The 26,776-nt window shown below is 41.9% G+C and overlaps 1 protein-coding gene across 4 annotated transcripts in view; it reads left to right on the top strand.

The window, feature by feature from the left end:
* LOC308077692 (folylpolyglutamate synthase, mitochondrial-like) overlaps positions 1-25,912 on the top strand; it is a 39,191-nt gene extending 13,279 nt beyond the window's left edge. The window contains exons 7-18 of one of the 4 annotated variants that reach the window (XR_013932421.1): positions 1,786-1,863; positions 4,879-4,940; positions 7,544-7,646; positions 7,870-7,947; positions 11,343-11,502; positions 12,550-12,615; positions 13,067-13,217; positions 14,020-14,095; positions 18,557-18,620; positions 22,446-22,570; positions 23,340-23,919; positions 24,082-25,912. Coding sequence is in view for 2 of the 4 variants with exons in the window: in XM_080418551.1 (XP_080274677.1) it covers positions 1,786-1,863; positions 4,879-4,940; positions 7,544-7,646; positions 7,870-7,947; positions 11,343-11,502; positions 12,550-12,615; positions 13,067-13,217; positions 14,020-14,095; positions 18,557-18,620; positions 22,446-22,570; positions 23,340-23,630 (1,254 nt within the window). In the remaining 2 variants the exon portion in view is untranslated. Of the gene's footprint in view, positions 1-1,785; positions 1,864-4,878; positions 4,941-7,543; positions 7,647-7,869; positions 7,948-11,342; positions 11,503-12,549; positions 12,616-13,066; positions 13,218-14,019; positions 14,096-18,556; positions 18,621-22,445; positions 22,571-23,339 lie in introns of all 4 variants that reach the window. The other 3 variants (XR_013932422.1, XM_080418551.1, XM_080418552.1) reach the window with 3 other exon arrangements.
* Positions 25,913-26,776: the final 864 nt, after the last annotated feature.

The following is a 26,776-nucleotide window of genomic DNA, read 5'->3' as shown; positions in this document are numbered from 1 at the left end:
ATATTATCTCTGTAGTCAAGTGATCAAGACGGATCCGTCACTTCTTCTAGTTTTTAGAATGTTTGTAGTTGAGCTACAGAGAGAAGTGACCTTTCACGCTGTTATTTTTGAAAGGCAGATAATGTGCAACACATGGCAGTTACTGTGTTCTGAAACGCTGATCATCTTACTGGCATTTCAGCACATTAGTCATGCATTGTGACACGCCTCCTGTGTGACACTTATGTGTCACATAATGTGCATTGATACTCTAGCTCTAGCTCAGGGTACCCACACTTTTTTTTACTTGAGAACTACTTTTAAAATGACCAGCTCAACCAGATCTACCACCAAAACTAATGTTATACCATCAATACAGATCAATACATACATCTAACCACCACACTGACACAAACATGTGGTCTGACAGATCAATAAATACATCTAACCACCACACTGACACAAACATGTGGTCTAACAGATCAATAAATACATCTAACCACCACACTGACACAAACATGTGGTCTAACAGATCAATAAATACATCTAACCACCACACTGACACAAACATGTGGTCTAACAGATCAATAAATACATCTAACCACCACACTGACACAAACATGTGGTCTGACAGATCAATAAATACATCTAACCACCACACTGACACAAACATGTGGTCTAACAGATCAATAAATACATCTAACCACCACACTGACACAAACATGTGGTCTAACAGATCAACAAATACATCTAACCACCACACTGACACAAACATGTGGTCTGACAGATCAATAAATACATCTAACCACCACACGGGGAAACGAGGAACTTTATCGGCTTTTATGGGATACATCGCTTTTTTACCCATTAAGACCGGGAACACATCGTGTCTTTTAGATGTCTTTGGCTACGGTGCCGCGCTATGAGCTTGTAGATCTGCTATTTTTGAAAAATCTTGAAAATGTGTGCAAATCTTTGAATATATATATTTTTTAAACCGAATATTTGTGAAATATGTTGTTCCAGGGACCCCCTGATCAATATGTTGTTCCAGGGACCCCCCAGGAGCAATGATTTGAGTTACAAATGTTCCCTTTAAAAATATATATATTCAAAGATTCGCACAAATGTTCAACTTTTTTCAAAAAATAGCAGATCTACAAGCTTATAGCGCAGCACTCGGTGCCGCGCTATTTTAACCACTTTAACCATTATTTTATGCTTGGGCTGTATTCATTAATACGAGATATACAAGCTCATAGAGATCAGAATTTTTCAGAGAAATCGTGAACATTTAGCAAATCTTTGAACATATTCTATTTTTAAAGAGAACATTTTTAACTCAAATCGTGAAAGTGTTTGAAGGATTTTGAATAATTTTGCTTTATTTTTGGCACAAAACATTTTCGTGGGGGGGGGGGTCTGTGGGGGTCCTTGACAAGACAACGTTTGAGAACAACTGATCTAGAAGACCTTAATGGGGTAAAAAAACAATCTCTCTTTTGAGAATGTTGTGCAGTAAATTGACCTTTAACCTTTAACGCTGTGCTATTTTTACCACATGGAGGTTATCCATCCTACTGGCATTTAAACACGTTAGTCACACATTGTTCCTATTTATACTCACCCATCTACAAGCTCACCATGTGTCGCATCGCCACAGGTTGTGAGCTTTTACGTCTGTGTGTGGGTTTATAAATATTGAACCAATGAAAAACTTGCTAACTCCATTGGATCCTCAAACTGGAGTTTTGTAGCGCGGTTTAAATGTTTTTAATGTTTTGGTGTGTCTACCGCCCCCTGCAGGAGGCTCATGGAGGCAGCATGCCTGCGTACTTCCGGTTCCTGACCATCATGGCCTTCCACGTCTTCCTCCAAGAGAAGGTACGTTCAGTTTTACAACATATTAAAAGTCTTTGTCATGGTCCTTCAAACGTGTATACAAAGTTTTAACTGAAAATTCCACTCCAGTGAGCCATTGCAGGTGTTTTTCTCTCACATTTCTAAAGCCTTTTCAACTGCAATGAAAAAATAAATCTTTGCCTGCGGGTGTCGCTGTTGAGGGATTTTGCCTGTCAATCATCACCTCTGCTCCTCCCCCCCAAAAGGAAAGGATAAGGGAGGGGAGGGGCGAGGAGGAAAGAGGGCGGGATTAATGGCCTGTGACTTCACTCTCCAAGGGCCAAAACCAGATTACTTTTCAGCCTAATTATTCAGAAAACCACAGACCACAGAAAATCCACTGAATGTTCAAAGTTCAGTTTTTTGGGGTGTAATTGAGGTCATAAACCCCCCCAAATAAAAAAATATAAAAAGTGAAAATGAATGTCATAGAACCTTTAAGGACCGCCCCCACCTTCTTTCTGGTTGGTGGAAACGAAACCCATTAAGTCGTACTGTCAATGGGATCGAATCCCACTCTCAACGCCATTTGTATCAGCTCACAGGCCTGATCAGTAGAGAGACACAGGCCTGATCAATAGAGAGACACAGGCCTGATCAGTAGAGAGACACAGGCCTGATCAATAGAGAGACACACAGGCCTGATCAATAGAGAGACACAGGCCTGATCAGTAGAGAGACACACAGGCCTGATCAATAGAGAGACACAGGCCTGATCAGTAGAGAGACACAGGCCTGATCAATAGAGAGACACAGACCTGATCAGTAGAGAGACACAGGCCTGATCAATAGAGAGACACAGGCCTGATCAATAGAGAGACACAGGCCTGACAAGTAGAGACACAGGCCTGATCAGTAGAGAGACACACAGACCTGATCAGTAGAGAGACACAGGCCTGATCAGTAGAGAGACACAGGCCTGATCAGTAGAGACACAGGCCTGATCAGTAGAGACACACACAGACCTGATCAGTAGAGAGACACAGGCCTGATCAATAGAGACACACAGGCCTGATCAATAGAGAGACACAGGCCTGATCAGTAGAGACACACACAGGCCTGATCAATAGAGACACACACAGGCCTGATCAGTAGAGACACACACAGGCCTGATCAATAGAGAGACACAGGCCTGATCAGTAGAGAGACACACAGGCCTGATCAATAGAGAGACACAGGCCTGATCAATAGAGAGACACACAGGCCTGATCAATAGAGACACACAGGCCTGATCAATAGAGAGACACAGGCCTGATCAATAGAGAGACTCACAGGCCTGATCAGTAGAGACACAGGCCTGATCAATAGAGACACACAGGCCTGATCAATAGAGAGACACAGGCCTGATCAATAGAGAGACACAGGCCTGATCAGTAGAGAGACTCACAGGCCTGATCAGTAGAGACACAGGCCTGATCAATAGAGAGACACAGGCCTGATCAATAGAGAGACACAGGCCTGATCAATAGAGAGACACAGGCCTGATCAATAGAGAGACTCACAGGCCTGATCAGTAGAGACACAGGCCTGATCAATAGAGAGACACAGGCCTGATCAGTAGAGAGACACAGGCCTGATCAGTAGAGAGACACAGGCCTGATCAGTAGAGAGACACAGGCCTGATCAATAGAGAGACACAGGCCTGATCAGTAGAGAGACACAGGCCTGATCAATAGAGAGACACAGGCCTGATCAGTAGAGAGACACACAGGCCTGATCAGTAGAGAGACACAGGCCTGATCAGTAGAGACACACAGGCCTGATCAATAGAGAGACACACAGGCCTGATCAGTAGAGACACACAGGCCTGATCAGTAGAGAGACACAGGCCTGATCAATAGAGAGACACAGGCCTGATCAATAGAGACACACAGGCCTGATCAATAGAGAGACACAGGCCTGATCAATAGAGAGACACAGGCCTGATCAATAGAGACACACAGGCCTGATCAATAGAGAGACACAGGCCTGATCAATAGAGAGACACAGGCCTGATCAATAGAGAGACACAGGCCTGATCAGTAGAGAGACACAGGCCTGATCAGTAGAGAGACACAGGCCTGATCAGTAGAGAGACACAGACCTGATCAGTAGAGAGACACAGGCCTGATCAATAGAGAGACACAGGCCTGATCAGTAGAGAGACACAGGCCTGATCAGTAGAGAGACACAGACCTGATCAGTAGAGAGACACAGGCCTGATCAATAGAGAGACACAGGCCTGATCAGTAGAGAGACACAGACCTGATCAGTAGAGAGACACAGGCCTGATCAATAGAGAGACACAGGCCTGATCAGTAGAGAGACACAGACCTGATCAGTAGAGAGACACAGGCCTGATCAATAGAGAGACACAGGCCTGATCAGTAGAGAGACACAGACCTGATCAGTAGAGAGACTCACAGGCCTGATCAGTAGAGACACACAGGCCTGATCAATAGAGAGACACAGGCCTGATCAGTAGAGAGACACAGACCTGATCAGTAGAGAGACACAGGCCTGATCAATAGAGAGACACAGGCCTGATCAGTAGAGAGACACAGACCTGATCAGTAGAGAGACACAGGCCTGATCAATAGAGAGACACAGGCCTGATCAGTAGAGAGACACAGACCTGATCAGTAGAGAGACACAGGCCTGATCAATAGAGAGACTCAGGCCTGATCAGTAGAGAGACACAGGCCTGATCAATAGAGAGACACAGGCCTGATCAGTAGAGAGACACAGGCCTGATCAATAGAGAGACACAGGCCTGATCAATAGAGAGACTCACAGGCCTGATCAGTATTAATGTATTTATATTAATGTAGTTATATTCATATATTTATATTCATATCTCTGTGATGCAGGTGGATGTATTATATTTATATTAATTTAGTTATATTCATATAGTTATATTCATATCTCTGTGTGATGCAGGTGGATGTAATATATATATATATATATATTAATGTAGTTATATTCATATATTTATATTCATATCTCTGTGTGATGCAGGTGGATGTAGCTGTCATTGAAGTGGGCATCGGGGGTGCTTATGACTGTACCAACATTATACGGTAAGATCACACAAATACATATTTAACAAATAAAATACATTCATTCACACATACTAGGGCTGGGTGCAGTAACCGCAATACCGCCATACCGCGATGTGTAATGTGTTGAGGCAATTTGAAATATGTAATATTGTTAATCTAAAAGAACTCTATAAGCTGTGTGTATTTCAGAGACGTGAGCATTTGTGTGAATTTAATTAATGCAAACAATGTGTATTGAGACTATCTGTGATCCTATGTTATTGTTCTCGTCGTCTTCTCGTGTCATGTGTTAATGAAGAAGGTGTCAAATCTAAGTTGAACAAAGAGCTCATGACTATGAAAGTATCCATTGAAGCTAGATCAATGCCTTGAAATAAATGGTAATACACCCCACCCTGTGGGTGTGTGTTGTGGAAGGCCTACTTAAGGGAGGGTCAGCCATGACCTGAGCTGAGCAAACCTGGATGTTCCATTGCATCATGTGTGTATGTTTGCTGTTTGGGTTACTGTGTGGGTTACTGTGTGGGTTACTGTGTGGGTTACAGTGTGGGTTACAGTGTGGGTTACTGTGTGTGTTACAGTGTGGGTTACAGTGTGGGTTACAGTGGGTTACTGTGTGGGTTACAGTGTGGGTTACAGTGTGGGTTACAGTGTGGGTTACAGTGTGGGTTACAGTGTGGGTTACTGTGTGGGTTACTGTGGGTTACTGTGTGGGTTACAGTGTGGGCTACTGTGTGGGTTACAGTGTGGGTTACTGTGTGGGTTACAGTGTGGGTTACTGTGGGTTACTGTGTGGGTTACTGTGTGGGTTACAGTGTGGGTTACAGTGGGTTACAGTGTGGGTTACAGTGTGGGTTACAGTGTGGGTTACTGTGTGGGTTACAGTGTGGGTTACAGTGTGGGTTACAGTGTGGGTTACAGTGGGTTACTGTGTGGGTTACAGTGTGGGCTACTGTGTGGGTTACAGTGTGGGTTACAATGTGGGTTACTGTGGGTTACTGTGTGGGTTACTGTGTGGGTTACAGTGTGGGTTACAGTGGGTTACAGTGTGGGTTACAGTGTGGGTTACAGTGTGGGTTACAGTGTGGGTTACAGTGTGGGTTACAGTGGGTTACAGTGGGTTACAGTGTGGGTTACAGTGTGGGTTACAGTGGGTTACAGTGTGGGTTACAGTGGGTTACTGTGTGGGTTACAGTGTGGGTTACAGTGTGGGTTACAGTGTGGAGTGTGGGTTACAGTGTGGGTTACAGTGTGGGTTACTGTGTGGGTTACTGTGTGGGTTACAGTGTGGGCTACTGTGTGGGTTACAGTGTGGGTTACTGTGTGGGTTACAGTGTGGGTTACTGTGGGTTACTGTGTGGGTTACTGTGTGGGTTACAGTGTGGGTTACAGTGGGTTACAGTGTGGGTTACAGTGTGGGTTACAGTGTGGGTTACTGTGTGGGTTACAGTGTGGGTTACAGTGTGGGTTACAGTGTGGGTTACAGTGGGTTACTGTGTGGGTTACAGTGTGGGCTACTGTGTGGGTTACAGTGTGGGTTACAATGTGGGTTACTGTGGGTTACTGTGTGGGTTACTGTGTGGGTTACAGTGTGGGTTACAGTGGGTTACAGTGTGGGTTACAGTGTGGGTTACTGTGTGGGTTACTGTGTGGGTTACAGTGTGGGTTACAGTGTGGGTTACAGTGTGGGTTACAGTGTGGGTTACAGTGGGTTACAGTGTGGGTTACAGTGTGGGTTACAGTGGGTTACAGTGTGGGTTACAGTGGGTTACTGTGTGGGTTACAGTGTGGGTTACAGTGTGGGTTACGAAAAATCGTGGGATGATTTCTTTTTAGAAAAAATATTTGGCCCATGCAGTACCTCTGAAGACCCCTAGGGGTATGTTTGTAGATATGCGGCCGCCATATTGGGGAAGGAAGCCGAGCCTTCTAATGCATTTATGTCCATTAAAGCAGACGGTCTGGTCTCTCTATTAAAATCATCACAACTCAGACATGGAGTTATAGATCCAGTAGGCCTATTATTTTGGTTCATGTAAAATGTATAAAGACTTACTTATCTAAGTAACAGTAATAGTCACACAACATGTCTGTCAGTCCAGTCACTGAAATAGATAATATTAATTGGCTTTTCTGTCTTTATCCATCGTGCTATTCAGGTCAGAACACAGCTCTCTGTGGACGTGTTTTAGTCCAAACATTAGATAATAAATACCACAATGAAATTAATAAAATTGACAGTGAAATTAATATGTATTATTGATTATTATAACTTTTTTGGACCAAAACACTTTGGTCTGACCATCATGAAGTTTTTGTTTCATTTTTTTTTTTTTTTTACAAAAACTGCAAATACAAATGAAATGGGTTTGAGACACTGACTGTGTCTATAATAGATTTGTTCCATTCCCCAAAATGTAAGGGATGCTGTTGAGCCATGGCTAGCTTGTTTGTAATGCCTGGCCTTGGCATATTCTGGGTTGTTTTATGCTCACCAATTAAATACCAAGTTTAAGTGGTCTCTTAGTTTGACCAATGTAGGTCAGTCCACATGGACATTAAGCATGTCATTTATAAATGTTTTAGTCTGTAGGAGCTATTGAAGTGTTTCCTGTATGCAGGAGGCCGTGGGTGTGTGGCATCTCGTCTCTGGGCATCGATCACACTCAGATCCTGGGAGACACCATAGAAAAGATCGCCTGGCAGAAAGGAGGCATCTTCAAGGTAGTGTTTCTGTTAAAGGAGTTTTTTTTTTACCGTTTCTATGATGTTATGATATCCTAGGATGAATGGATGGTACAGTAGAAAAACTTCATAACTCCATCCCGGGTCACTGCTAAAAACGCGCCTATGGGCCTTGCGCTAGATCACATATTTTGATAGCTTTTTCTTTTGGTGAGACTTCCGGTGGGGCGCATTCAAGACTAGAACTATGTTCTGTTTTCAGCCAGGAGTTCCAGCCTTCACTGTCAGACAGACAGAAAGCTCCATGGCTGTCCTGAAAGACCGAGCTAGAGAGATACATGTAAGTATATACACACACACACACACACACACACACACACACACACACACACACACACACACACACACACACACACACACACACACACACACACACACACACACACACACACACACACACACACACACACACACACACACACACACAGAGATACACATACAGCCCAGGGGTGGTGGAGGTAAGTTTAAACGCCACGGACATCCAAAATATATGTTCAATAATTTATTTTGACCAGAAACCACACAGAGGATGGGGAAGGCTAATATCTGACCAGCTCTTATAGGTTATTTGTTTTAATGATTAGGGAAAACAACCTAATGATGTCATTATAGTAATTATATATTATACACTTAGTGACTACACTTTATAATGTGTTCATTTTCTAGGGTAGAAGCCGGTGACTCCATCAAGCCGCCCTGTGTGTTGCTGGGGGGGTGTATAGCAGTCTGCTTTCACCATATAGTCCCTGATGCTTCCAGATCTATAGTGTTGCTGGGGGGGGGTATAGCAGTCTGCTTTCACCATATAGTCCCTGATGCTTCCAGATCTAAAGTGTTGCTGGGGGGGTGTATAGCGGTCTGCTTTCACCATATAGTCCCTGATGCTTCCAGATCTATAGTGTTGCTGGGGGGGTGTATAGCGGTCTGCTTTCACCATATAGACCCTGATGCTTCCAGATCTAAAGTGTTGCTGGGGGGGTGTATAGCGGTCTGCTTTCACCATATAGTCCCTGATGCTTCCAGATCTAAAGTGTTGCTGGGGGGGTGTATAGCAGTCTGCTTTCACCATATAGTCCCTGATGCTTCCAGATCTATAGTGTTGCTGGGGGGGTGTATAGCAGTCTGCTTTCACCATATAGTCCCTGATGCTTCCAGATCTAAAGTGTTGCTGGGGGGGTGTATAGCGGTCTGCTTTCACCATATAGTCCCTGATGCTTCCAGATCTATAGTGTTGCTGGGGGGGTGTATAGCGGTCTGCTTTCACCATATAGACCCTGATGCTTCCAGATCTAAAGTGTTGCTGGGGGGGTGTATAGCGGTCTGCTTTCACCATATAGTCCCTGATGCTTCCAGATCTAAAGTGTTGCTGGGGGGGTGTATAGCAGTCTGCTTTCACCATATAGTCCCTGATGCTTCCAGATCTATAGTGTTGCTGGGGGGGTGTATAGCAGTCTGCTTTCACCATATAGACCCTGATGCTTCCAGATCTATAGTGTTGCTGGGGGGGTGTATAGCGGTCTGCTTTCACCATATAGTCCCTGATGCTTCCAGATCTATAGTGTTGCTGGGGGGGTGTATAGCAGTCTGCTTTCACCATATAGTCCCTGATGCTTCCAGATCTAAAGTGTTGCTGGGGGGGTGTATAGCGGTCTGCTTTCACCATATAGTCCCTGATGCTTCCAGATCTAAAGTGTTGCTGGGGGGGTGTATAGCAGTCTGCTTTCACCATATAGTCCCTGATGCTTCCAGATCTATAGTGTTGCTGGGGGGGTGTATAGCAGTCTGCTTTCACCATATAGACCCTGATGCTTCCAGATCTAAAGTGTTGCTGGGGGGGTGTATAGCGGTCTGCTTTCACCATATAGACCCTGGTGCTTCCAGATCTATAGTGTTGCTGGGGGGGTGTATAGCAGTCTGCTTTCACCATATAGACCATGATGCTTCCAGATCTATAGTGTTGCTGGGGGGGGGGGTGTATAGCAGTCTGCTTTCACCATATAGTCCCTGATGCTTCCAGATCTAAAGTGTTGCTGGGGGGGTGTATAGCAGTCTGCTTTCACCATATAGTCCCTGATGCTTCCAGATCTAAAGTGTTGCTGGGGGGGTGTATAGCAGTCTGCTTTCACCATATAGACCCTGATGCTTCCAGATCTAAAGTGTTGCTGGGGGGGTGTATAGCGGTCTGCTTTCACCATATAGACCCTGGTGCTTCCAGATCTATAGTGTTGCTGGGGGGGTGTATAGCAGTCTGCTTTCACCATATAGACCCTGATGCTTCCAGATCTATAGTGTTGCTGGGGGGGTGTATAGCGGTCTGCTTTCACCATATAGTCCCTGGTGCTTCCAGATCTATAGTGTTGCTGGGGGGGGGGGGGGGGGTGTATAGCAGTCTGCTTTCACCATATAGTCCCTGATGCTTCCAGATCTATAGTGGGAAAAGAGAGGAGGGTCAGTGAACACCTTCAGGATCAGCTGACAGAACATGCCAGTGTTTCTCTATGATACTACAGGCATCACCACTAACACACAATACACCATCAGACAGTTTGTCAACTGTAGTTCTTCCAATGTAGTTCTACATGATTTCCTGTAAATGTAATCTCCAGTATGTAGGCAAAACATCCAGCCCAGTCCGCACACGCATTATAGAACACATGAAGGATATCAAATCTCCTATTGCCAGACACTTTATGGAAGTGTCACTCCGTAACAGATCTGTCATTCATAGTGATAGAACAAGTTAAGAAATCTAGAAGAGGAGGTGATTTAGACACCAAACTCCTACAAACTGAATCCAGATGGATTTTTCACTTACAGTCTGTTAACCCGGGTGGCATGAATGAAGACTTTTCCCTCCAGTGCTACCTATAGGAACCCTGCATTTATCTTATTTTGTACTATTTTGTAAAATCTACGAATCTAGATCGACGATCGACGATCCTGGCTAACGCCTGGAACAAAAACATCTCTCACGCGACTCGCTATTACGGAGTAATCGGCCATCAAAAATGACTCGTTTTCCCCACTGTAAAAAGTCAAGGAGATACAGAGGTTTTTATCAAGGAGCGGACGGGGAGCCATGTTTTTTGGCACAGTGATCCAGCTGTCCCTTCCTTCTCAGAGTCACCGTGGGTGATTCCAGAGCTGCGCTAGTCCCCCCCTTGTGAAAAAAAAAAAAAGACTGATAACAATGTTTTTATTGTGTTTGGCACCCGATGTGTTAAAAGAATACTGGCATGGTTGGATGTGTGAACTGTTTGTATGGTGATTGAACTTCATCATTCAAATGCAACACTGTATCACCCTGGTTATGTTGTCTGCAATAATCTGTCCACGCCCCACCGTAACCATGGTAATGACCCTGAGTAGTGATCCTCAGCACCTCTAATCCCCAGCACCTCTAAATGTACACATGTGTACATCTAAATGTACACATGTGTACATCTAAATGCACACATGTGTACATCTAAATGCACACATGTGTACATCTAAATGTACACATGTGTACATCTAATGCACACATGTGTACATCTAAATGCACACATGTGTACATCTAAATGCACACATGTGTACATCTAAATGTACACATGTGGTTGTAAGTATATGCTTATCGGTGTTGTGAGGATGAGGGGGTACCTGTGGTATATGCTAATGAGGTGGGTGTGTCCTCTACAGTGTCCTCTGTGGGTGTGTCCAGACCTTGGTCAGTATGTGTTGGATGAACAGGCTCAACAGCTCCATCTAGTGGTGGGCCTGGCAGGACGACACCAACACTCCAACGCCTCACTGGCCTTACAGCTGACTTCTGCCTGGTTACACAGACGCTGTGAGACAGGTACCTGTCTGTCTGTCTGTCTGCCTGTCTGTCTGTCTGTCTGTCTGCCTGCCTGCCTGTCTGTCTGTCTGTCTGTCTGTCTGTCTGTCTGTCTCTTAGCCTGTCTGTCTGTCTATCTGTCTGTCTGTCTGTCTGACTCTTAGCCTGTCTGTCTGTCTATCTGTCTGTCTGTCTGAACGTCTGAACACTTTTCCACCAATCAGTGTGTTGCAGCAGAAGCTCTGAAACCTGCCCTCCCCACCCTGGCCCCTCCCACTTCTGTAGAACCTCATGTGTATGTGTATGTGTAGATCTATAGAACCTCATGTGTATGTGTAGATCTATAGAACCTCATGTGTATGTGTATGTGTAGATCTATAGAACCTCATGTGTATGTGTAGATCTATAGAACCTCATGTGTATGTGTAGATCTATAGAACCTCATGTGTATGTGTATGTGTAGATCTATAGAACCTCATGTGTATGTGTAGATCTATAGAACCTCATGTGTATGTGTATGTGTAGATCTATAGAACCTCATGTGTATGTGTAGATCTATAGAACCTCATGTGTATGTGTAGATCTATAGAACCTCATGTGTATGTGTATGTGTAGATCTATAGAACCTCATGTGTATGTGTAGATCTATAGAACCTCATGTGTATGTGTAGATCTATAGAACCTCATGTGTATGTGTAGATCTATAGAACCTCATGCATACGTGTATGTGTAGATCTATAGAACCTATAGTTATTGTCATGTGGTTTGTCTCTGTCACAGAGTAATAATACTATATAATAGTAATCCATTACATTGTCTCTGTCACAGAGTAATAATAATATATAATAGTAATCCATTACATTGTCTCTGTCACAGAGTAATAATACTATACAATAGTAATCCATTATACTGTCTCTGTCACTGAGTAATAATACTATATAATAGTAATCCATTACATTGTCTCTGTCACAGAGTAATAATACTATATAATAGTAATCCATTACATTATCTCTGTCACAGAGTAATAATACTATATAATAGTAATCCATTACATTGTCTCTGTCACAGAGCTGTGTTGTGACAGATCAGAGCTTCAGGCTGCTCACTTTCCCCTCAGTCCTGTTATGGTGAAAGGTCAGTCACACACACACACACACACACACACACACACACACACACACACACACACACACACACACACACACACACACACACACACATACACACACACATTATTCATAGAGTGTTGTGGTGAATCTACACTGTGTCATGTATTCATAGTGTTGTCATGTATTCATAGTGTTGTGTTGATCTTTCTCCACACTCTGTCATGTATTCATAGTGTTGTCATGTATTCATAGTGTTGTCATGTATTCATAGTGTTGTGGTGAATCTTTCTCCACACTCTGTCATGTATGCATAGTGTTGTCATGTATTCATAGTGTTGTCATGTATTCATAGTGTTGTCATGTATTCATAGTGTTGTCATGTATTCATAGTGTTGTCATGTATTCATAGTGTTGTCATGTATTCATAGTGTTGTCATGTATTCATAGTGTTGTGGTGAATCTTTCTCCACACTCAGGTCTAGCAGAGACGTCCTGGCCTGGCAGAACTCAAACCATGAGTCACGGATCGGTCACCTACTTCCTGGATGGAGCTCACACCATGAGGAGCATGCAGGCCTGTGTGGAATGGTTCAGAGACACTGCTGTAGAACATGAGACACACGCTCTGTGAGTATGAATATATAAATATAAATACATAAATAATGTGTATTAATGTGTGGAATGGTTCAGAGACACTGCTGTAGAACATGAGACACACGCTCTGTGAGTATGTTATATAAATATAAATACATCAATAATGTGTATTAATGTGTGGAATGGCTGCTGAGGGGTACGGCTCACCACTCTGCCCTCTGCTTATCTCTATAAGTGACCAAGACGGATCCGTCCGATTTTTTATGTTCCATCCTGATTGGCGTATTTGGAACATTGCTGGCCCACTATAACCTACCTGACCTGGCCCACTATAACCTACCTGACCTGGCCCACTATAACCTACCTGACCTGGCCCACTATAACCTACCTGACCTGGCCCACTATAACCTACCTGACCTGGCCCACTATAACCTACCTGACCTGGCCCACTATAACCTACCTGACCTGGCCCACTATAACCTACCTGACCTGGCCCACTAAACCTACCTGACCTGGCCCACTATAACCTACCTGACCTGGCCCACTATAACCTACCTGACCTGGCCCACTATAACCTACCTGACCTGACCCACTATAACCTACCTGACCTGGCCCACTATAACCTACCTGACCCACTATAACCTACCTGACCTGGCCCACTATAACCTACCTGACCTGGCCCACTAAACCTACCTGACCTGGCCCACTATAACCTACCTGACCTGGCCCACTATAACCCTGAAAAACTGTATTGATTGATTGAATACCTATAGCAGTGTGTACTATATGTAGTGATGTTATTATTACATTATTATTATTATTATTATTATTCTAGAGGACCTGTGGCCAGAGTTCTGCTGTTCAACGCTACAGGAGAAAGAGACTGTGCAGCCATGCTCAAACTACTGCTGGTGAGTACAGACAGTACTGCTCAAACTACTGCTAGTGAGTACAGACAGTACTGCTCAAATTACTGCTGGTGAGTACAGACAGTACTGCTCAAACTCCTTACATAACGCACACATGGCATTCTGATAGCCAATGAAAGACTCACGTTCCACTCACAATTTAGGTGGTATTTCAAATACTTATTCCTTCATTAATCCAATGAAATACAATAAAATAGAAGGTTTTTACTGCTGTTTTTCCGTAGCTTAGAAGTGAATCAAATAGTTAGTGTGTGCGTTCTCTTCCTCCCTCTTATGTCCTGGAAATGTCTGGAATCCCTCTCTCCTAATTATCAACCAATCTCTGTGATTCTAATGTTTCTATAATCAGCAGAAGTGATTCTAATGTTTCTATAATCAGCAGAAGTGATTCTAATGTTTCTATAATCAGCAGAAGTGATTGTGGACTTCATTTACGTTTATGTAGTAGTTTAACAGGTACATGGGTGTCTTAACGTTGTGGTGTATCTTGTAGACCAGGTTGAAGTAGTTTGACAGGTACATGGGTATCTTAACGTTGTGGTGTATCTTGTAGACCAGGTTGAAGTAGTTTGACAGGTAGATGGGTATCTTAATGTTGTGGTGTATCTTGTAGACCAGGTTGAAGTAGTTTGACAGGTACATGGGTATCTTAACGTTGTGGTGTATCTTGTAGACCAGGTTGTAGTAGTTTGACAGGTACATGGGTATCTTAACGTTGTGGTGTATCTAGTAGACCAGGTTGAAGTAGTTTGACAGGTACATGGGTATCTTAACGTTGTGGTGTATCTAGTAGACCAGGTTGTAGTAGTTTGACAGGTACATGGGTATCTTAATGTTGTGGTGTATCTAGTAGACCAGGTTGAAGTAGTTTGACAGGTACATGGGTATCTGAACGTTGTGGTGTATCTAGTAGACCAGGTTGAAGTACTTTGACAGGTACATGGGTATCTGAACGTTGTGGTGTATCTTGTAGACCAGGTTGAAGTACTTTGACAGGTACATGGGTATCTTAACGTTGTGGTGTATCTAGTAGACCAGGTTGTAGTAGTTTGACAGGTACATGGGTATCTTAACGTTGTGGTGTATCTTGTAGACCAGGTTGTAGTAGTTTGACAGGTACATGGGTATCTTAACGTTGTGGTGTATCTTGTAGACCAGGTTGAAGTAGTTTGACAGGTACATGGGTATCTTAACGTTGTGGTGTATCTTGTAGACCAGGTTGAAGTAGTTTGACAGGTAGATGGGTATCTTAATGTTGTGGTGTATCTTGTAGACCAGGTTGAAGTAGTTTGACAGGTACATGGGTATCTTAACGTTGTGGTGTATCTTGTAGACCAGGTTGTAGTAGTTTGACAGGTACATGGGTATCTTAACGTTGTGGTGTATCTTGTAGACCAGGTTGTAGTAGTTTGACAGGTACATGGGTATCTTAACGTTGTGGTGTATCTAGTAGACCAGGTTGAAGTAGTTTGACAGGTACATGGGTATCTTAACGTTGTGGTGTATCTAGTAGACCAGGTTGTAGTAGTTTGACAGGTACATGGGTATCTTAATGTTGTGGTGTATCTAGTAGACCAGGTTGTAGTAGTTTGACAGGTACATGGGTATCTTAACGTTGTGGTGTATCTTGTAGACCAGGTTGTAGTAGTTTGACAGGTAGATGGGTATCTTAATGTTGTGGTGTATCTTGTAGACCAGGTTGAAGTAGTTTGACAGGTACATGGGTATCTTAACGTTGTGGTGTATCTTGTAGACCAGGTTGTAGTAGTTTGACAGGTACATGGGTATCTTAACGTTGTGGTGTATCTAGTAGACCAGGTTGTAGTAGTTTGACAGGTACATGGGTATCTTAACGTTGTGGTGTATCTAGTAGACCAGGTTGTAGTAGTTTGACAGGTACATGGGTATCTTAACGTTGTGGTGTATCTTGTAGACCAGGTTGAAGTAGTTTGACAGGTACATGGGTATCTTAACGTTGTGGTGTATCTTGTAGACCAGGTTGAAGTAGTTTGACAGGTACATGGGTATCTTAACGTTGTGGTGTATCTAGTAGACCAGGTTGAAGTAGTTTGACAGGTACATGGGTATCTTAACGTTGTGGTGTATCTAGTAGACCAGTTGAAGTAGTTTGACAGGTACATGGGTATCTTAACGTTGTGGTGTATCTAGTAGACCAGTTGAAGTAGTTTGACAGGTACATGGGTATCTTAACGTTGTGGTGTATCTAGTAGACCAGTTGAAGTAGTTTGACAGGTACATGGGTATCTTAACGTTGTGGTGTATCTTGTAGACCAGGTTGTAGTAGTTTGACAGGTACATGGGTATCTTAACGTTGTGGTGTATCTTGTAGACCAGGTTGAAGTAGTTTAACAGGTACATGGGTATCTTAACGTTGTGGTGTATCTTGTAGACCAGGCCCAATGCACGTTGCTGTACTCTGTCCTCAAACCTGAGACTTTAGATGAGTCGTAGATATAAGGCCAAGAAGTAGCCTTACCAGTTTGTCTTGGTTTCAGGCTTAACATAATTAATATGAATATTTTCTGAAATCTCTATGGGAAAAATTGATGGGTGTTCGATCTGTGGCACCACAACATGTCCGCCACTGCCATGCCCTATATTGTTTAGACTTATGCTAGGTTCATGGTTTACCTGTGATCCTAATTTACTACACTGTCTCTGTATTCTATGATCCTATAGTTTACTGAGACACTACACTGTCTCTGTATTCTATGATCCTATAGTTTACTGAGACACTACACTGTCTCTATGTATTCTATGATCCTATAGTTTACTGAGACACTACACTGTCTCTATGTATTCTATGATCCTATAGTTTACTGAGACACTACACTGTCTCTGTATTCTATGATCCTATAGTTTACTGAGACACTACACTGTCTATGTATTCTATGATCCTATAGTTTACTGAGACACTACACTGTCTTTGTATTCTATGATCCTATAGTTTACTGAGACACTACACTGTCTCTATGTATTCTATGATCCTATAGTTTACTGAGACACTACACTGTCTCTGTATTCTATGATCCTATAGTTTACTGAGACACTACACTGTCTATGTATTCTATGATCCTATAGTTTACTGAGACACTACACTGTCTCTGTATTCTATTATCCTATAGTTTACTGAGACACTACACTGTCTCTCTGTATTCTATGATCCTATAGTTTACTGAGACACTACACTGTCTCTCTGTATTCTATGATCCTATAGTTTACTGAGACACTACACTGTCTCTGTATTCTATGATCCTATAGTTTACTGAGACCATACACTGTCTCTGTATTCTATGATCCTATAGTTTACTGAGACACTACACTGTCTCTCTGTATTCTATGATCCTATAGTTTACTGAGACACTACACTGTCTCTGTATTCTATGATCCTATAGTTTACTGAGACACTACACTGTCTCTGTATTCTATGATCCTATAGTTTACTGAGACACTACACTGTCTCTCTGTATTCTATGATCCTATAGTTTACTGAGACACTACACTGTCTCTGTATTCTATGATCCTATAGTTTACTGAGACACTACACTGTCTCTGTATTCTATGATCCTATAGTTTACTGAGACACTACACTGTCTCTGTATTCTATGATCCTATAGTTTACTGAGACACTACACTGTCTCTCTGTATTCTATGATCCTATAGTTTACTGAGACACTACACTGTCTCTGTATTCTATGATCCTATAGTTTACTGAGACACTACACTGTCTCTGTATTCTATGATCCTATAGTTTACTGAGACCATACACTGTCTCTGTATTCTATGATCCTATAGTTTACTGAGACACTACACTGTCTCTGTATTCTATGATCCTATAGTTTACTGAGACCATACACTGTCTCTGTATTCTATGATCCTATAGTTTATTGAGACACTACACTGTCTCTGTATTCTATGATCCTATAGTTTACTGAGACACTACACTGTCTCTCTGTATTCTATGATCCTATAGTTTACTGAGACACTACACTGTCTCTGTATTCTATGATCCTATAGTTTACTGAGACACTACACTGTCTCTCTGTATTCTATGATCCTATAGTTTACTGAGACACTACACTGTCTCTGTATTCTATGATCCTATAGTTTACTGAGACACTACACTGTCTCTATGTATTCTATGATCCTATAGTTTACTGAGACACTACACTGTCTCTATGTATTCTATGATCCTATAGTTTACTGAGACACTACACTGTCTCTCTACATTCTATGTATGTGTTTACCTTGTTTACTGTAAGTCACTTTGGATAAAGAGTGTCTGATAAATGAATACATGGTGAATTGTAATCATTATCACATGTTATGTATGTATAGGAAGGAATCATTCAGTATCATTGTGTCCTGTTTGCTTTGGTTGTGACCACCTTTTTTAAATAAAGTTTTGTGTATTTGTTTCAGCCGTGCCACTTTGACTTTGCCGTTTTCTGCCCCAACATCAGTGAGACTGTTGCATCTCATGCAGGTGAGACTGTTAAACACTGTTAACATACTGTTAAACACTGTTTAACACTGTTTAACACACTGTTTAACACTGTTTAACACTGTTTAACACTGTTTAACACACTGTTTAACACTGTTAAACACTGTTAACATACTGTTAAACACTGTTTAACACTGTTTAACACACTGTTTAACACTGTTAAACACTGTTAACATACTGTTAAACACTGTTTAACACTGTTTAACACACTGTTTAACACTGTTTAACACTGTTTAACACTGTTTAACACACTGTTTAACACTGTTTAACACTGTTTAACACACTGTTAACACACTGTTTAACACTGTTTAACACTGTTTAACACACTGTTTAACACTGTTTAACACTGTTTAACACACTGTTAACACACTGTTAAACACTGTTTAACACACTGTTTAACACTGTTTAACACTGTTTAACACTGTTTAACACTGTTAACACACTGTTAAACACTGTTTAACACACTGTTAACACACTGTTTAACACTGTTAACACACTGTTTAACACTGTTAACACACTGTTTAACACTGTTAACACACTGTTTAACACTGTTAACACACTGTTTAACACTGTTAACACACTGTTTAACACTGTTAACACACTGTTAAACAGACTGTTAACACACTGTTTAACACTGTTAACACACTGTTTAACACTGTTAACACACTGTTAACACACTGTTATACTGTTAACACACTGTTTAACACTGTTAACACACTGTTAACACAGTGTTAACACACTGTTTAACACTGTTAACACACTGTTAACACACTGTTAACACAGTGTTAACACACTGTTTAACACTGTTAACACACTGTTAACACAGTGTTAACACACTGTTTAACACTGTTAACACACTGTTAACACACTGTTAACACACTGTTTAACACTGTTAACACACTGTTAACACACTGTTAACACACTGTTAACACACTGTTAACACACTGTTAACACACTGTTTAACACTGTTAACACACTGTTAACACACTGTTAACACACTGTTAACACACTGTTTAACACTGTTAACACACTGTTAACACACTGTTAACACACTGTTAACACACTGTTTAACACTGTTAACACACTGTTAACACACTGTTAACACACTGTTAACACACTGTTAACACACTGTTATACTGTTAACACACTGTTAACACACTGTTATACTGTTAACACACTGTTTAACACTGTTAACACACTGTTAACACAGTGTTAACACACTGTTTAACACTGTTAACACACTGTTAACACACTGTTAACACAGTGTTAACACACTGTTTAACACTGTTAACACACTGTTAACACAGTGTTAACACACTGTTTAACACTGTTAACACACTGTTAACACACTGTTAACACACTGTTTAACACTGTTAACACACTGTTAACACACTGTTATACTGTTAACACACTGTTAACACACTGTTATACTGTTAACACACTGTTTAACACTGTTAACACACTGTTAACACAGTGTTAACACACTGTTTAACACTGTTAACACACTGTTAACACACTGTTAACACAGTGTTAACACACTGTTTAACACTGTTAACACACTGTTTAACACTGTTAACACACTGTTAACACACTGTTAACACAGTGTTAACACACTGTTTAACACTGTTAACACACTGTTAACACACTGTTAACACACTGTTAACACAGTGTTAACACACTGTTTAACACTGTTAACACACTGTTAACACACTGTTAACACACTGTTTAACACTGTTAACACACTGTTAACACACTGTTAACACACTGTTAACACACTGTTAACACACTGTTAACACACTGTTTAACACTGTTAACACACTGTTAACACACTGTTAACACACTGTTAACACACTGTTAACACACTGTTTAACACTGTTAACACACTGTTAACACACTGTTAACACACTGTTAACACACTGTTTAACACTGTTAACACACTGTTAAACAGACTGTTAACACACTGTTATACTGTTAACACACTGTTTAACACTGTTAACACACTGTTTAACACTGTTAACACACTGTTTAACACTGTTAACACACTGTTTAACACTGTTAACACACTGTTATACTGTTAACACACTGTTTAACACTGTTAACACACTGTTAACACACTGTTTAACACACTGTTTAACACTGTTAACACACTGTTAACACACTGTTTAACACTGTTAACACACTGTTAACACACTGTTAACACACTGTTAACACACTGTTTAACACTGTTAACACACTGTTAACACAGTGTTAACACACTGTTTAACACTGTTAACACACTGTTAACACACTGTTAACACACTGTTTAACACTGTTAACACACTGTTAACACACTGTTAACACACTGTTTAACACTGTTAACACACTGTTAACACACTGTTAACACACTGTTAACACACTGTTAACACACTGTTTAACACTGTTAACACACTGTTAACACACTGTTAACACACTGTTAACACACTGTTAACACACTGTTTAACACTGTTAACACACTGTTTAACACTGTTAACACACTGTTATACTGTTAACACACTGTTTAACACTGTTTAAAACTGTTTAACACACTGTTAACACACTGTTAATACACTGTTAACACACTGTTTAACACTGTTAACACACTGTTTAACACTGTTGACACACTGTTAAACAGACTGTTAACACACTGTTATACTGTTAACACACTGTTTAACACTGTTAACACACTGTTATACTGTTAACACACTGTTTAACACTGTTTAAAACTGTTTAACACACTGTTAACACACTGTTAACACACTGTTAACACACTGTTTAACACTGTTGACACACTGTTAAACAGACTGTTAACACACTGTTATACTGTTAACACACTGTTTAACACTGTTAACACACTGTTATACTGTTAACACACTGTTTAACACTGTTAACACACTGTTATACTGTTAACACACTGTTTAACACTGTTTAAAACTGTTTAACACACTGTTAACACACTGTTAATACACTGTTAACACACTGTTTAACACACTGTTAACACACTGTTTAACACACTGTTTAACACTGTTTAACACTGTTGACACACTGTTAAACAGACTGTTAACACACTGTTAAACAGACTGTTAACACACTGTTAAACAGACTGTTAACACACTGTTAAACAGACTGTTGACACACTGTTAAACAGACTGTTGACACACTGTTAAACAGACTGTTAACATAAAACAATAACACGAACCAAAAGCTAAAACATTGAAGGACAGGTGATTGGTTTGTCTACACTAAATTATTATTATGATAATGAATTTATTTGTATAGCGCTTTTCCAAACAAGGTTACAAAGTGCTTTACAGGCGCTTGGGTGGCGCTGGATTAGACTACAACCTGGACAACGCTCCACACGTCCTAGACTCTTCTCTCTTCTCTAAAACATCCTGGACAACGCTCCACACGTCCTAGACTCTTCTCTCTTCTCTAAAACATCCTGGACAACGCTCCACACGTCCTAGACTCTTCTCTCTTCTCTAAAACATCCTGGACAACGCTCCACACGTCCTAGACTCTTCTCTCTTCTCTAAAACATCCTGGACAACGCTCCACACGTCCTAGACTCTTCTCTCTTCTCTAAAACACACTGGACAACGCTCCACACGTCCTAGACTCTTCTCTCTTGGTCTCTTCTCTCTTCTCCTTTTATAGGGCACTGGCCAGGTGCTCCCAATGCACTGATTGGCTCCCCAACGTCCCAGCCTGCAGGCCTGGTAGGGCTGTGACAGTACATTATAATAATAATGAACGTCTACATGGTACATTGTCGCCCCCTGTCTACAGACCAGCAGAACTACAACGTCTCAGTGGAGAACATGCTGACTCGTTGCCTGGACAACGAGAGCAGCTGGCGTCTTCACACCTCCCACCAGGGGGAGCCAGAGGACCAACAACAGCTTCTCATACAGGTACAGTATGAATGTGACCATATATGGTGTTATGACTTATCATCCAGACCATATATGGTATTCACAAATTTCAGATTGAGATTTGGGATAGGGATGGAGTGTTTGTTCAGTAACAGTGTTAAATAGCTCTATATTGTGATAGTAATCATTACTATAGAGTGTGTGTTCAGTAACAGTGTTAAATAGATCTATATTGTGATAGTAATCATTACTATAGAGTGTGTGTTCAGTAACAGTGTTAAATAGATCTATATTGTGATAGTAATCATTACTATAGAGTGTTTGTTCAGTAACAGTGTTAAATAGATCTATATTGTGATAGTAATCATTACTATAGAGTGTTTGTTCAGTAACAGTGTTAAATAGATCTATATTGTGATAGTAATCATTACTATAGAGTGTTTGTTCAGTAACAGTGTTAAATAGATCTATATTGTGATAGTAATCATTACTATAGAGTGTTTGTTCAGTAACAGTGTTAAATAGATCTATATTGTGATAGTAATCATTACTATAGAGTGTTTGTTCAGTAACAGTGTTAAATAGATCTATATTGTGATAGTAATCATTACTATAGAGTGTTTGTTCAGTAACAGTGTTAAATAGATCTATATTGTGATAGTAATCATTACTATAGAGTGTTTGTTCAGTAACAGTGTTAAATAGATCTATATTGTGATAGTAATCATTACTATAGTGTGTGTGTTCAGTAACAGTGTTAAATAGATCTATAGATCTATATAAATACATCTAATCTCTCTACCTCCAGGCTCTTCCATCTCGGCCGCTGATGGCTGAGCGGAACAAGGCTCAGACGGCCGTGTTCCCATGCATCCTGAGCGCCCTGCGGTGGGTCAGCCAGGGTCGCGACCCCGTGCTGCTGGACCCCGCCTCCTCAGAGGGGGGAGTGGCCCCGGTCAAGGCGGGGGGTGGGGGCATGGCCGTCAAGGCCGCGCCCCCTCTCCTCCGCGAGGCGGCAGAGATCCACGTCCTGATCACCGGAAGCCTGCACCTGGTGGGAGGGGCCCTGAAACACCTTGACCCCGCCTCCGCCAACTAAACCACACCCCTAATTTTCTTTTCGGTGGGGCGGGGCTTCAACGATGACAGGGCGCTGTATTTGTTTTGATAATAATAATAATAATAATAATAATAGGAGGAATTACAGGGTTTGTAACTCTCAGAGTATACGAACGGAACCAAAAGGTTCCGTTCGTATACTCTCAGAGATTGAGTCATACTGTGTGACTTTTACACAGTATTACGGTTGTAATGGTAGACCCTCTGCCATAGAAGTACCGCTCAAACAGGAAGTACCGCTCAAACAGGAAGTACCGCTCAAACAGGAAGTACCGCTCAAACAGGAAGTACCGCTCAAACAGGAAGTACCGCTCAAACAGGAAGTACCGCTCAAACAGGAAGTACCGCTCAAACAGGAAGTACCGCTCAAACAGGAAGTACCGCTCAAACAGGAAGTACCGCTCAAACAGGAAGTACCGCTCAAACAGGAGCGCTGCCGGGTCCTTCTAGAGACCATTTATTATTAACTGTGTAACACCAGTGTCAGGGGCAGACACTATAAACATAGTGTTTCATGTCCTTTAGAGAGGTTTGAATGGTTATTAAACTATTCTTATATTATGTGTGTGTGTGTGTGTGTGTGTGTGTGTGTGTGTGTGTGTGTGTGTATTTATAACAATATTCTTTAGAGAAGTTGGAATGGATTGAATGGTTATTAAACTATTCCTTCAAACTGGATGTTCAGGCCCCGTAGTATCATTTATCTACTATCTATCAAAAGTAACTAAAAAAGACTTTATTCTTTTTTATTTTATTTATTTATTTTAACTCCTTTTTCTCCCCAATGTAGTCGTTATGCCAATTAACTCCTCCTCTCACACATGTGTGTGTTGTCACTGCTGTCTTATCCTACTGACTCACCTGTCAGTGAGGAGCCCCCACCGAGAGGACATAATGTCTTATCCTACTGACTCACCTGTCAGTGAGGAGCCTCCACCGAGAGGACATACTGTCTTATCCTACTGACTCACCTGTCAGTGAGGAGCCTCCACCGAGAGGACATAATGTCTTATCCTACTGACTCACCTGTCAGTGAGGAGCCCCCACCGAGAGGACATACTGTCTTATCCTACTGACTCACCTGTCAGTGAGGAGCCTCCACCGAGAGGACATACTGTCTTATCCTACTGACTCACCTGTCAGTGAGGAGCCTCCACCGAGAGGACATACTGTCTTATCCTACTGACTCACCTGTCAGTGAGGAGCCCCCACCGAGAGGACATACTGTCTTATCCTACTGACTCACCTGTCAGTGAGGAGCCTCCACCGAGAGGACGTAGAGCCTTCGTCCTCCTCCTCCTCCCGCCCAACACTCCCCGCTGACAGGCTCCGCCCCCCAGCCTATAGGAGTACGTCCTCCTGGAACACGGGCCAGCTGTGTTGGTGTAGATCTGTAGACCACAGATCTGCAACCTTATATAATAACATTATACATGATAGATATAGATAGTATAGATGAGTCAGTAGCAGGGGCGTCAATCTGTCTTGAGGCTGGGGGGGGGTCCCTCGTGCGCGATGCGTTCGCGCGAACATTTTTGGTTATATGGCGGATTTGGGAGGTTTCTTTCTTGGATTTTGGTTACTTTATTTCGGTTTTAGGGTTAGGTTAGGGTTGTTATTTTGCCTAATTTTACTGATTTAATATCAAAATACTATTTTAACATTCATTTTTTATTATTCTAAATGACTTGGGGATGAGTAGCCTGAGAAACTTTGGTCAACTTCATTATGTACTTGCATAATACATGGTCTTACCTGATCGTAGTGTCACTCCTGTCAGTCCATTCTCCTAACATTATCAGAATGGCAGCTGCTAAATCCTTTGATCTCTGATGACCGTAACATTATCCATATCCTCCGCACCAGGAGGTTGTTTGTTAATTATACACTACGAATCCTTGGATTTGATGATAAACTCCCGTGGTCCGTGGTCGTTAGTTTGAGTCGGAGGGGGTCTATCACTCTCTGTTTCTTTTTCCTCGGTAGCTTTCACTGTTTTAAAATACTTGCTTAAATCTGCACACTTTGCAGCTAGCACAGATAGCTCTTGTATCCTCTCATGTCTCGTTATGTTGTTGAGCTCTTTCCCCAAATTCAACTTGTAAGTTGTAAACAAACCGGTGAAAAACCACATGTTAGATGTTGCTGTGTGGCCGGGAATGGATATACAATACAAGAACGCATCGTCCCAAAACACACTCGCCCCGGGTATATCCGGCGGCCTCGGCGAGTGTGTTTTGGGGCGAGTGTTTTCACCGTGCAGTGAGGAGGAATGCGGCGCTGTGGACCAAACCATTTTGGTATTTACACGGGGGGGGGGATAAATTAGTGTTTATTAGTGCATGTCATGATTTCAAAAGCGGGTTCGGATTCTATTAATTTAAATTAAAAAAGTTTTTTTTAATTATCCTAAATTACTTGGGGGGGGTCCAATCTGAAGCTAGGGGGGGACAAAACCCCCCCGGGATTGACGCGCATGAGTCAGTGTGCCATATCAACATTATACATGATAGATATAGATAGTATAGATACTATACATGAGTCAGTGTGCCATATCAACATTATACATGATAGATATAAATAGTGCATTTATATAGCGCTTTTATCCAAAGCGCTTTACATTGATTGTGCCATTAACCCATTCACACACACACATTCACACACCGATGGTGGAGGAAACCATGCAAGGCACTAACCTGCTCATCAGGAGCAATTAGGGGTTCAGTGTCTTGCTCAAGGACACTTCGACACTAACTCTGGGGGAGTGCCCCAGCCCGGGATCGAACTGGGAACCTTGCGGTTTTCCAGTTCACGCTACCCGGCCACTTTACCCCTGAGCCACTGCCGCCCCAGATATAGATCGTATAGATACTATACATGACAGATATAGATAGTATAGATATACCATACATGACAGATATAGATAGTATAGATTAGATACTATACATGACAGATATAGATACTATACACGAATCCACAGAGCGCTGCCCTGCGCGCAGCCATTGCTGCGGTGTCAACGCTCCGCGGACGCGACACCGCAGCAATGGCTGCCTACAGGCAGCTACAGGCAGCGTGTCTGTGGATTCGTCTATAGATACTATACATGACAGATATAGATTAGATACT

This window comes from Gymnoscopelus braueri (genome assembly GCF_963280865.1).
Source record: "Gymnoscopelus braueri genome assembly, chromosome: 22".
NCBI classification, from domain to species: domain Eukaryota; kingdom Metazoa; phylum Chordata; class Actinopteri; order Myctophiformes; family Myctophidae; genus Gymnoscopelus; species Gymnoscopelus braueri.
This window is presented reverse-complemented; position numbering and strand designations above follow the sequence as displayed.